The following is a 14,348-nucleotide window of genomic DNA, read 5'->3' on the forward strand; positions in this document are numbered from 1 at the left end:
ATTTCCTGCATTTGTCTTGACTGCCTGCAGAAAATGAGTTCGCTCTCAAAGATTTTACAAATATAGCTGTAAACGTTTAATTCGTGAATCACTTTTTTTACAGATCAGGGATGTCACAATATCAGATTTAAGCTGTATGGTTATCACCGTCAGATCATGGTATAAATGCTTTACTTTTTTATTTTTTAACTGAATCACACAGGTGAGATTGCGTTAAATTCATTAATCATAGAGACCGATTTTTTTATTGCACATGTATGTCACACTGTACATGCCTGACACCCCTAATAAGACTAATGGGGCATACACACTTAACACAAATTCAACGATTTGCGCAAGTAGATTACATTCAAAGTTGATGCAAAGACACGAATGGACGCGAACAAGGCAAATACCAGAAAACGCACTATTCACCTCAAATGCGTTTTCACGCAAGTTGAAAATATTCAACTCAAGTGAAAAATTTGCATGACACAAAGTTAAATCACGCGAGCAATCTAAAGTGAGGAATGCAATGCATTATGATTGGTGTGTGTATGCAGCGTAACACAGTTTGCTAACCAGGCTTTCAGTAACAAATAATTACAAACTTTTGGACCAATGATATTTCACAGTGGGTGGGGCTAACCAGAATGACAGAATAGTTTCAGTTACAGAATACTTTGACAAAACTTTAGATTTTTAGAAGAATTAGTGCAACAAAGTCCTGATTTGTCCTTTTTCAAAGTCCTGAAAAAGACTTTAGAAACAGCGACAATGAGATAACGGTTTTAAAAAGTCTAAAAGTCATAATCTCACCTCTAACACGGTATGTGTGCCGTTTTAACTGCTGATATTTTAATTATACAGTGTAAACATGATTGTATTTATTTGAGTCATCTTCAGACCGAGCACAAATCAGTGTTTTTTTTTTCATATCCGATTAAAGCTAATAAACGACATTGTTTTGTGGGGAAATGATGCACATCACTTAAATGAGGTAAATTCTCAGTGTGGGCATGCATGACTACAGTCACATCAATCTCAATTGCTGTCATAGGCAAGTAAATTGAAAAGTAAAGAAAGTCATTTTGTACCCAATGGAAGTTTTCCTCAGTAAATTTTCTCGGATATTAAGAAGTAAATTAAGTCCTGGACCATTGCTTTGATAGACTACTATTAACCCAAACCTACTGCAACACACACACACACGCACGCACGCACACGCAACTGATAAAGTATCAGCATATATTCTGTGGTCTCTTATAGTGATGCACATTTCTCTATGTTTTGCATGTACAGCGGGGTGTGCAGGGTGTGTTTGTGGACACTGATTTAATCATCATCTGATTGTATTGTGTGGAATTTTAAAAGCATCTAAATGCTACCAAACGCTCTCAGCATGTTTTATACATTCATCAAATACTTTGGCTTCAAATCTACTTAATCCCGGCCTCAGGTCATTCAGAAATAACACTTTATTGGCAGAATCCATTAAGATTCTGATAAAAATGCTCATTTAAAATAAATCATTTCAGAAGCACATAGGGGCAGTTTCCCAGATAGGGTTTAGGTCAGGGGTCTCCAACCTTTTTGTGAGCAAGGCTACCACAATAGATAAAACAATGATGCCTATAGTCTACTGAAAAGTTTTTATTTTATTTTATTTTACTTGTTGATATGTTTTATCTTGTTTAAAATGTAACATACATAAAAGAAGCCAAGCTAATATAAAACATATGTAATATCCAGCCTGAAATGCTTAATGAAAGAGTTACCTAAATATACCCAAACATATTATTAATGTGATTATTTACTCATCACCATCATGTCATTATAAAGCAATGCTATCTTACTTTTTCTCATGAAGTTTGAAGAATCTTGACGCAGCTCTTTTCCACACAGCAGCTTATAGTGAACACATCTGAACTGAAAAAACAAAAACAAATGTGTTTTTAATAGTTGTGCATCGTAACTAATGACTTCTGCTGTCAGCATGATGAAACATAATGAAAATAAAACACAGTAACACTTTTGTCTTTTTGAGTGACAGTAACAAAAGCAGGTGTAAGAATGTGTCTGTGTTTCTATCACAGGTTCCTGACGTGGCCACAGGGTCTTCTGTTGAGGAGCGTCTCTTATAAAGATACGTGTGATCAATAAAAGGTGCTTTCCAGTTTCTCCTCAGGCTTTTCATTTCTCTTGTCGTCATGTGGAGATCTGAGTACATGCATACGCTCGGAGGAGGAGATTGGTACTGTGGGCCGTCTCCAACCCCTTTATCAATCAGGATTTTAATTATACACATCCTGGCTGACAGCTAGATTAGAAACCAATCGACGCTATCGGCCACTAAATCTAATTACTGTTTATTGACAGATAAGGACGTGCTCCTTTCTCTTCCCCAAATAAGATAAACCTCTGTGCCCCCCCTTTGTGGTGTAAAGAGGGTCTGACATGCTTACTGTCCATGAAAGGCCTTCTGCTGACCTGTCTGTTATTATGGGATAAACCGTTTTGGTGTCAGGTGCAGGGACTAGAAAAAGAGTCCACTTCTCTTAATATTATCAGTCATTTTAGCTGATACTGAAAAAATGCAGCATGAAGTTAAAACTCAATTGAACCTACTATTTAAATATTTGGCTTGTGATTAGTTGCCATAACTTATAAAATCAAGTTGAACTTGTTTAACTAAATTTTTTAAGTTAAAGTCAAATAAAAATATATGTTAAATATATGCTGCACATTTTTTTACAGTGTACAGTAAAGAGCTTAGTGTCCCATTGCGTAACACATTGTTATGTTGGTCAGAAGGAGGTGATCATAAATGATTAACACTGTTACCGTAATTTTGCATAGTAAACTATTTAGAAAATATCAGCATTAATTTCTGTAACTAGAACTGTCTGATCATTTCACTAGATAATAAACACTATGAAGTAATGTACGGTGAACACTGTTATCTCTTTGAAAGCATACTGTATGTACATGGCATAAATGATGATTTCGATGAGCTGGACTTTGGTGTAAAGGTTGGCACATTTCACAGTCTATATCACGATCTCGATTCAAACACCTACATGATCTTATTCCTAAATTATAACGATTTTTCTGTCTATTAAACCTTCGACATAAAGGTAACACTGAAAATGTCGCAGAGTCACAGCAGTCACCGTGTAAAGGGGGATTTTTAACAATGGGTTGCAATGGCGTTTGTTCATTGGTTCACTCGTTTAAACAACTCTTGTTCTTTGTGTTTTGCTTTCACAGATGCACAAGTGGTGCATTTACGCTGGCCGCATGTGTCGCGGCTGTCTGTCTGTATATTGCAAATACAAGTAGTTTGCTTTACTATATTTGCAAACTGTGTTAAAATTAACAACCAAGAAACCTTCTTGAAAATGTTTATTGTATTCTTGTTTTGTTTTAAGGAAAATTAAAAGTACTCTTGAGATAAATTATACCTGTCTAGGTGGGTCCTGGATTGAAAAAGTTTGGGAAACCCTGACGTATAAGTTATTATTTCTTTCTGCATTATATATTTTTAAAATAGTTTAATGATCACAGAAGTACTGAGATAATGGTTTACAGTTTACATATAAACACTAATGTCTACGATCGAGGGCAAACCCCTTCTTTCACACAGTAATAAAACATATATTTATGAGTCATTGAATCTTTCAGATGTATAAAAAAATATTTAAACCAATTATTAAAATAATTTTTAAAGAGATTTAAATTTTGTCAGTAAATTATGTTATTTTGTTTAGTTGGCATTCAGAATTGTGATAGAACTGTTTTTGTGATTCTCATTTATCCAGAATCATTCAGCCTTAGCATTGACGCTCACTGAGTCTTCCCCGCTCACTCACTCTATCATTGCCACATTTAACAACATGGACTGTTTAAAAAACCTGTGAAAGAGCCTCAGGTAAAACGGGACTAAATGATTGGATTATTGTCCTTCCATTTGGCGGCGAGATAATGGCTGAATGATAAACATTGCAGTGTATAGATTTCCTGTCAAGTCCCATGAAGCAGACATCCTCATTTCTCCAGAATCCCCCTCCCAATTTCTCCAAAACACAGTCAGAAAGACAGAGAGACACAAAGAGAGACAGATAGAGAGAGAGAGAGAGAGAGAGAGAGAGAGAGAGAGAGAGAGAGAGAGAGAGAGAGAGAGAGAGAGAGAGAGAGAGAGAGAGAGAGAGAGAGAGAGAGAGAGAGAGAGAGAGAGAGAGGAGCACACATGTACTTCAAACTCCATTCAAAGATTCAGAAGCACTTAAGCCCCGCTGTCCATTTTTGTTAAGTGAGTAAATGTGCAGCGAGAGGTGATCGCAGCGCAGGCCGCGCGGGTGCCCGCTAGCATTTTCCAAATGAAATTTGGGGGAATGGAGTGAACCGAGAGCAACCAAGTGCACGGCAGACCGGACGGTGTCTTATTTAGTTTAGAGATAGAAAGAAAAATGTTGGGTTTTGAATTATGCAATGTTCAGAGGCACAACTTTAGATTAATGCTTGATTCTTTTAGATCCGGGGACATATTTTACTGGGTTCGGTCTGTCTGCTCCTCACGATGTGAGTGACTTTAACTGGGTTTGCCATGATGTTGTAATTCATTTACAGAGCGGCCCGCGGCAGCAAGGGAAAATACGTGGCTATCAGAAAAAAACTGGAAGTCAGCGTCTGCACATAAGACCGAGAGCCCACCGAAAACCCTACTGTATGATGAATCTGTCTGTATTGGATGAACATGATGTAGGTTTATGGGAAGAGCCGCTCTCCACGTTTATTAACCCGAGTGTTTTTATATTCTCTGTGATTCTCTGTGACTCACGTGAAGCATCTGTAGTTTAGCGTTCAGTCGGAGGAAACGTCTCTTCTCTTTTCCTTCGATAACTCACAGTAGATTTATATCATAATTCAGATGCATTAGTTATAAACAGTCAATGTGATTGGTTAGAGATGTGTCTAGCGTGTCAAAACCACACATTTACATGTATGCAATTGGCACTCACTTTTGCCCAAAGCATCTCACAGTGCATTCAAGCTATACATGCGTGTTCACTGGGATCAAACTCATGACTTTTGAATTGCTAGTGCTGCAAAACTGAAGTCCTGTAGTTTAAATGGTTGAGAAGATATTAATAACTTTACCAATATGTAAAACTCAATGCAAACATTTTAAAGATCCTTAAAAAAAGATGTATTAACTCGCCACTACTACGGTATGATAAGTTTAGATTCTTTAAAGGTATTCTGTGGTATTGCTGTGATGCAGTTGCTAAGGTGTTGCTGATGGTTGCTAGGACATTAAGTCAGATGATCCCACTGTGATGCTCTGATCCCATGTAGAAAAATATGTGATTTTCTGAATGCTTTCATAATAATAAACATCAAATAATAACCTGCATCATTCATGTCCATAACACAAACAGTGCAGGTTATTTGTGTTATGGACATGAACTTCAGTTTTAACAATAAATATTGGTAAGCAACTAACTAGTGGATTAAAGAATACTCTTGACATGTGTTGCCTAAGGACTGTAATGTATTCTTTAACTTTTGTACAAAATCAGTTTACCATTTTCTGATTTGTCCTTAAATAAATAACTTGCTCTAAATGCCATTAGATTTAATACAATTGCAAATGATATTCTTGAAGTAATGTTTTGGTTTTAGTGATTAGTGGTTGGTTATTTATTTATTGGTGTTTAAGTTCTGGTGAATCAGTGCTCCCTCTAGTGGAGTCTGTCTGATTTACACTCTCAGAGCTTTCAGATGTCTTATTAATATGATTAATGAAAGTCAAATGTCTCTCTGGTCACTGGACAACCTCTCTTTTTTCTTTTTCTTGATACATAAAAACAACACATTTCTAAAGTCTCTGAGTAAGTTTAACAGCTGTTTTACTTTTGTTATAAGCAGCGACAACTTTACATCGTGATGTTACTGTAAGCAATGATGTGAGCAGTCATTTATAAACACACATCTCCACCATTCTTCAGTGTAATCCAAACCAACACTTCTACTAACTAGTCCTCGATTACATTCTTGTGTTTAGTCTCTCTATGGGCCAGTTGTTTAAAAGTAATCGTATCTAATTAGATCAAAATGTCAAAATAGTAAAAATTAATTCTGCATTTGGACTGGATCACAAAATACAATCTAGGTTTTGATCTGGATCAAATCAATACTTTGTGTTGTTCAATACTTTTTAGTAAGATTGTGATCTGTTTGATCCCAGCAGAAGGGTGGATTTCAGGAACAAAAATATCATAAAACTTTTAAAATACAACATTTCTATCATGTAACATTTATAAATATATTGATCACAAGCATCAAAAATCAAAGTAGTTTTAACAACCAGCATCTCTACAAATGTTAACTACAGGACATAAAGCCTCTTTATGACTTAAAATGCATGTGTTTGTGTATAATTTATATTTGTTTGTGTTTTTTGTGGGCCAGAATAAAAGACTGAATGTTGAATTTAAAAATAAAGAGTTAAAGGGAAAGTTGTGTTGTTTTATTGTCTCTTCAAGTGAAAACACTTAGTACTGACCAAACTACCTGCTGTTTTTTACATAACTAATAGTCAACACTGACATGTGATCCCATTTACAACACTAGTAATCCAGATTTGCTAATCTGAAAAAGTGTCTATGTGGATCAGGGTGATCCAATCCAATTTTAAACAGGAAAAAGTGAGATAGTTTAGACTAACTGATCCTCGATAGCAACCAATGGGGTTACCAAATCTGACTCATTTTGCTTCGGATTAAACTTTTTGAACAACTGTCCCTATTACTGTAGTATTACTGTCACACAGTTCCTGTTTCAAAATATACAGTCCTGGAAAGTCATTAAAATTATTACATTCGTTTCTTTACCTGTTGTTGTGGCCTGCTGTCTTAAATTAAAAGACGAATTAAAGATGTAGCGTTTCAACATGAGTATTTTAGTAAGCTAACATGAGTTAACAGGTTAGTGAAGTGGGTCACGCGCTTGAGTCATAGCCGCTGTCAGTGTGTGTGGAGCAGAACGAGTAAACTTTACTACACATTTACCCATCACGTGTTTACCACAGAAACATTCTTACTGTTTAACAGTTGACGCTTGACTAATCCAGCAGGTTATGTGCACGAGAGATGACGCCCTGAGGTAGAGATGAGAGGAGTTCTGCTTTAAAACACAAAGTTTCTCCGTGCTCGAGCCGAGGAGGTCCACACCACACAGTAGGAGGAGTCGCGCGCACACCTCAGTCTCTGTGAAACGCGCGCGTTCAGATGGAGATGGAGGCGCACCTGAGGATGAACTGCACGTGTCTGTGTCTGCAGGTACACATCATTTCTCAAATATTCTCTTCACTTCTCCTCTTGTCTGCTGTCTTCTCATCTGACTGTTACTAAATGTCTGTGTTGTGTGAAAGTTTTAACATTCACATCTTGCTTTATCAGTCTGTCATGTTGGTTAGTTAATTTGTTTAAGTTTGTTAATGACATAACTAAGCAAATTACACAGCGAATCAACCTCAAGGCCAACACACATCGTCAGTTTAACACACAAACCTGTCAAAACCTGTGTTAAGTTTAAAATTAGAAACACTTTGAGATTAATCGCGATTAATCGCATACAACATAAACGTTTGTTTTTGCATAATATATGTATGTGCACTGTGTGTAATTATTTTGTACACATGGATGTATGTATTTAATAAACATTTACATTGTAAATAGCTATATACATTTTTTAAGGCCTATATTTGTATTTATAATAATTACACAAAACACACACACAAATATATATTATGCAAACACAAACCTGTATTTTGTATACAATTAATTGCAATAAATCTTTTGACAGGCCTACTGTGAGGTCATCTTTATAAAAAAATATTCAATATAAGTAAATTACATCAATTAATGATGCATATATTCTTTCTCTGTCTTGGTTTATAATGGAAAGTTAGTGATCAATTCAGAAATCTTTGAGAAAGAAAAATGTGTAAGTTTGAAATAAAAAGCTTTAAAATTGTTTGACATATTAAATAGAAGGGATGAGAGTATGCAATAATATATAATAAATACTGTAAATAAACATACACGTTATATAGATGTATAAAAGAGCACTTTAATGTTTTGTTATTATAATGGAAAGAATAAGCAGTGGTAGATTGACTGTATATCTGTATATGTTGAATCATTATTTTAACTCTTCTCATGGGTCTCCTGAGATATTAGATGTGTCTATAATGCCGTCTAAATTAAATCTCGAAACATCTCATCATTTAACACGAGCACAATATCAGCGCTTGATATCAAATCCTCTGTAACATAAGACCAGACTTTAATAAGAATTCCACAGGGATTGTACACAAACGCTATGGATTAAACTTGTGGATGAATGACCTTTAATTCAGTGTTTTTCATTAAATTATAGTATGTTCCTCAATTCCAGAGATATCAAATGTCTATTCCATATCAACCACATAATGATATAGTGGAGAAAAAACTCCTTTGTATTTTTACAGACAGTTTTGTTTTATTGCTGTGTTGCACTGCTCTTATTATTTGTCTGTACATTTACAGGCATCTATATATTTAGCTGCAAGTCAGACAAATGAGAATATTTATTATGCTTACAGAGAAGTTAACGCTGGTGATTTCCTTGTCATTGTTTCAGACATTTTTCTGTTTAAGGAATTTTTTTAAAGAAAATATGATTTAAAGTTGATCAAATGTTAATATATGAGGAGATCTTATATGTAAGGTTTATATTTGAGGGATACAGTAACACCCGAGTGAATCCTGTGATGATCAATAGGGATTGTAGGATTTTTTAGTATTGATTATGGAAACGTGAGCCGTTAAATAGAGCAGGGTGGGGTTTCCATCCGTCAAGACTGTGTAGAAGTCCAGGAGCTTCTGGTGTGTTCTGTCATTTGTCCACCAACACAACGAACAGTCTTAAAATCTCAGGAAGATTTATTACACATTTTTTTGTAGCTGCCCACAGCTTCTCATTGTGTGTTTCTGTTCAGTACGGCCACTTGTCATGCTTGCAGTTTTGTGAGTCTGCTCAGATTGTCTGCTGTTACACGCTTATAAAATGCAATACAGTAACACTGCGAGTGTGAAACGATATCTGCATTCCCTGCATTCTTCATGGCTTGATCAACACTGTTCACACACAGACATCTATTTTCTGCTGCTTTACACCCTGATGGACTTACCACTTGAAACACTTCGGCTCTTGCTGTCAAATGTTCACACTGGACGCTTTTTAATAGACCACTAAAAATTTTGAAGCAAATCTTTATTTTAGGGGAAAAGTGTTTCACTACTCTAACCATAACATCAGGTCTGATTTGTAAAATTCACATTTTCCTTTTTTACATTTCTTCACATTAAAGGAAAGATTGTTCATTTTAATCAACACACACAATAAATATATTTAATTGAAGATATCTAACATAATAAAAAAGAAATTGTAAAAATGCGTAAAATTACCAAAAACTGAATGCTGACAGTAACTAAATTAATACTAATAAAATGTTTTGTGTTAAAGATGGACTGGAATTATTATAAGGTGCTTACAGAAAAATGTTAACAAAGAAAACAATTAGAAAGACATTTTATACAATAAATAACTGAGCATATTTTTTTCAGACTGTTGTTACAAATAAAATTCCTGATTAAATTAAAATAAAAATATGTGGGAAAAATAATACCAAGATTTCTTTAAATAAATATCTGTTTGGTCATATATTATATATATATTTTTATAAAATAAGATTTCTTCAGTCTGTTAAAGACCAGCTGTTGTGTGTGTGTGTGTGTGTGAGTCTATGTGTGTGTGGCAAAGTGTGCGATCGTCTGTGGGAGTATTTCAGCTTATCTTGTGTCAGCCCCGCCCCCACTCACATCCCCTCCCCCTCTCCAGCATAGCCCCACCCCCTCTGTGTCCTAAGCCACACCCCTCCGAGGCAGCAGCCAACAGCAGCTGTTCCATATTCATCAAGTCCTCCAGTCTTAAAGAGCCCGACACTGAGCATGCAAACACTCATTTCTGCCTCTGCGCTGCTGGTAGCACGCTTGTCCTGCTCTCTCTCTCTCTCTCTATCTCCTCCTCTCTCTCTCCCCCTCTCTTCCCCCCCACTGTCAAACACGTGCACACACACGCACACACACATGTGTACCTGAGCTGTCGGAGGGGCTTTCGCCGCAACTTTTCTGAAGGTGCGCGCTTGTGGTTTTTGGGGGAGAGGCGGGTGCCTGGCGTTCCTCTTTCCTTCTCTTTCTCCTGGAATGCTAAAACTGGGCTGATGGACATTTCCGAACTTTGCATCCCTGATCCTCTCAGCTATCATAACCAGTAGGTGCACCTTTCTCTTTTCACATCCTAACCCATTGTCTTTATTTCTTTTCTTTCAAACCTATTGAGATATGAAATATGCTTTCGTTGTGCTGTGCTGAACTTTTCCTGCTAGTTTAGAAACGAGATGCATTTTCTGCTGCATGGATTCACTTGAACTTTTCAGCACAAGTTTTGTGTTTCTATTGTTGTAAGTTCATCAGAATGAGATTTAAAGCACAATTTTTGTGTGCGCTGTTCTGCATGAAGCATGCGTCCTGTCAGCTGAACGCTCCTCTATAGAGCCGTTTACAGTGTTGTCTGTGTAAGCGTGTTTGTGTGTTTTGAAACAAGTTCTTAAGGTTTCTGGCTTCATGCAGGACAAAAGAGTTTGTTTATTAAACATGAAGTTGTTTTGGAGACTGAAGTGTCCCTCAGAGGAGCATCTGAAGGGGACGGGGGTCCCGGGGCTGTGTATAAAACACTCTTAGTCCCAAATGAGATCTCAGCACACATTACCAGACACAAGAATAAATTAAAAAATGAAAGTTTACAGAAGTTTTTCTTCTTATCAGAATGATTCTACAATTCATTGTGTAATGACGTTTGCATTTAAATCAGGATATTTTTTTGGTAAACATTTTATTGCAATTATAATTACATGAAAGTTTTATTTATGTTTGAGATCAAATTTAGTCATTTATTAGGGGGGTTTGTTTGTTGTTTTTGTTTGAACACCTGCTTTAATTTCAAACAATAACTCTTAAATATTAAAAGTTCATTCAGGTAAATAGTTAAGAAACATTTGGTGTGGCAGAGTTAAGGACTGATATGATGTGCGATCGATTAATTGATGGATTTTTAATATGGATTTTTTCCTTAACTATAACTAACGTGTAATGTTACACCAGTAATATTAGCAGACATGTCCTGAAATGCACTAAAATACTGTGTGGGACACACAGTGTGTGTGTGTTTGGTGTTTGTAGTACATTTTAGATTTAAACGCACAGACATTATAATGTGTTTGTAGTTTTATGTTAAGCAGGATTAGATGGGTTCAATACGGCTCAGCTCCTCTGACACCGGCATGCATGCGTGACCACAATGTCAGTGTCCTGTAAAATTACTGTTTAAAATATTACACAGTTGTGCATGTTTCTGTGGAGTAACAAATGATTTATTATTTTTAAATTATTAGATTTAATCTAAATTGGTAATTTTATTTTTTAACTGTTACTTAATTCTAAAGCTTCTCTCTTTATAGATATAAATGCAGTTTAATTGCCTGTTGTTGACTTTAAATAATACAGAAAATCTAAACTGAAGGATTCTTCTTTTGATTTATCAGATTCCTTCTGTTATTAAAATAGCATTTGCTATATATTTATAATATATGATTTGCTGTCAGTTTATAAGTACATATCTGTAAGTCCTTAACCGTGAATCTGTTCTTAATTATATATAAAAATAAAATAAAAATTGCATGCATTTTCTATTGTGCACTTCTCCTGTTTATAGTGAAATTAAAGAGGAAAATATTTAACCACACTTTATTATCTTATTATGACACTAAAAAAAGAAAGTATTGTTTTTGTGGAGGCAGCTTTTCTGTAGTTTTGTGTCTTCCATTTTCTCAAAATATATGAATTGTGGTGATTTAGGTGTGTGGATTTTTTTTGAAATAATTTGTAAAATGATAAGAATCAAGTCTAGTATGTGATGAACAGCAGTGTTTTATTTGGGCTGGTTTGTGATATATTTCATGGCTGATGGGACTGTGTGTCTATCATGACCTCAGATGCTCCGCTGCTCAGACTTACGGCAACAGTAAATGTTTACCAGCAGCACATTGGTGCTGTTTACGTGATGTTCTGCTGAAATTTGTGCGTCTGATGTGCATTAATGCGTGTGTGTGTGTGTGTGTGTGTGTGTGTGTGTGTGTGTGTGTGTGTGTGTGTAGAGGCATTGAGAAATGCAGTGATACAGTGGGTCACGTTCCCTCCTCCTCCTCCTCACTGGGACATTCAATATGACCGGAAGCAAAGATTGACTAGACGTACAGTATTCCGTCTTCTCCCGGCTCCATTTATAGTTCTCGCTCACAGTTTTCTTCTTTATGGAGATGACAGGTCGATTGTGTTTTTATGCAGAAAACCTCTATAAGCACCCACGGACAAATTACATTTCCAAATTGTTTGACTTCATTACCGAGTTGGCGAACGGAGCGCGTGCGGCCCGTATCTTTCGCATTTCTTTGCCGCCGTTTTCCTCCTTCCGTTTTATCGTATTAGCTTGAGAAAAGAGCAGCTATGGGAATTGCATTAGTGTATCTTAAGTTAAAAGCTCGGCGCTCTTTGAGCAAGTGTCTCAGTGCTGCGGGCTTAATCAGATTTTTGCTGTCTGTGAAGAGATTCTATCGCGGGTAACCAAAGCGGCCGCCTCTGACACTATCCAGATGGGATCAGCTTACAGTAATTTGGTTTCAGAAAACATTACTCACACAGATCCATGGCTGTGGTCAGCCCACATATTCATGAGCTCTGAAGAGGGTTTCGGTTCTCACCGGTAGCCTTTCGATGACCGTCGCCAGACGCCTGACCTTCGTGCCCAGAAGTTTTCAATTCTCTTTCAGAATGCTGCACATTTTTTAAAGCAAACAATTAACCTGGAGACCGCCGGGCCATCCAGAGCTTCTTTTCAATGAGCAATAAATACAGCACAGTGTCTTGCAGTGTAAATGCTTTCACCTGCGGGACAAACTGGGCTGTTTTGAACGTGTTTAGTGCAGTTCTGAGTACAGTGCTTGTCACAATGCTTTCCAGATGTGTGTTTATTACAAAACACCATGGGTCTTCTTTGTGTGTGTGGTCATTGTTTGACATCAAGTCATCTGCATTCAAACAACTTCATATCTGGAGAAATTATAAAAAAAGAAATCACAAATAAAATGAATTTTTTTATTTGCAGAGTGTGTGTGAGTCTCAAAGTGTCTTGACCGTAGGGTCACTTTCAGCCATCTCACACCCCGCGGCAGCGACTAAACCGCCCAATGTCGCCCATCATTCCCGCAATTTTCACTGAGGTAACCTTGGCCCCCGCACTGCACCATGACAGCAGGTTTAAAAATAAACGGAGCTGTGTTAGCGTGCAATCCTTTGATGCAGACCGCATGAGGGGCCGGTGAAGGTGTGGTTTAGACGAGACCCCAGATGATTTCAACTTAAACTGATATGAGGGCTAAACTTTACATTCATGCCATCCAAAAGAAAAGTCTCACGTAATGCTGCATATGCAGTTCAATGCAAACATGCATCTCGCACCGTTAGCTTGCCGTTCGCTCTTTATTTGCATGTGTGACAAACAGAGATGTATAGTAACGAAGTAGAACTACTTCACTACTGTACTTAAGTACTAAAAGACAGTATCTGTAGTCTACTGAAGTATTTTTTTTTTCTCCTACTTCCACTTTTACTTCAGTACATTTTTTCTTTGAGTTTAATACTTTTACTCCAATACATTTTTTATGTGCTGCATAGTTACTCGTTACTCTCAAATGTTACGAATCATGGTCACATGGTGGTCTGAACCAATTGGAGATAGTAAAGGGCGACCCCTCCCAACCTCTCACTCACAAATATGAGCCAGGGTTGTTGACAAATGTGAAGCGAAGAGAGAACCAAAGTGCGCGAGAAAGACAGAGAGAGAGAGAATGCGCAAGAAAGGGCGAGTGTGCGCGAAAGAAGGAAACCTAAATTCAATGAAACACCTTGTACCTTTACCTATTACCATTTTATCGACTAATATTTCATTAATTCTGAATTCTCTATCGCCATATCAGTTAAATTAATCTGAATTATCTGAACATTCATGTCCTTGTACTCCTGCTACAGCCAAAGGAATTGTAAGTGTCCTTTAGCTTAAACATTTGAAATAATATAAACAATATTATATTCAAACTTTTGACTGTTTTCTTTAATAACTACATTACACAATACTTGTACTTTTAC

The 14,348-nt window shown here is 36.6% G+C and overlaps 1 protein-coding gene across 2 annotated transcripts in view; it reads left to right on the top strand.

Annotated features, from left to right (window-relative positions):
* Window positions 1–7,174: 7,174 nt before the first annotated feature.
* Window positions 7,175–14,348, top strand: part of esrrb (estrogen-related receptor beta) — a 49,161-nt gene continuing 41,987 nt past the window's right edge. Inside the window, exon 1 of one of the 2 annotated variants that reach the window (XM_065288056.2) lies at window positions 7,175–7,322. Coding sequence is in view for 1 of the 2 variants with exons in the window: in XM_065288055.2 (XP_065144127.1) it covers window positions 10,310–10,359 (50 nt within the window). In the remaining variant the exon portion in view is untranslated. Of the gene's footprint in view, window positions 7,323–10,049; window positions 10,360–14,348 lie in introns of those variants that run through there. The other variant, XM_065288055.2, reaches the window with a different exon arrangement.

The sequence above is a fragment of the Paramisgurnus dabryanus genome, chromosome 17 (assembly GCF_030506205.2).
Source record: "Paramisgurnus dabryanus chromosome 17, PD_genome_1.1, whole genome shotgun sequence".
NCBI lineage: Eukaryota > Metazoa > Chordata > Actinopteri > Cypriniformes > Cobitidae > Paramisgurnus > Paramisgurnus dabryanus.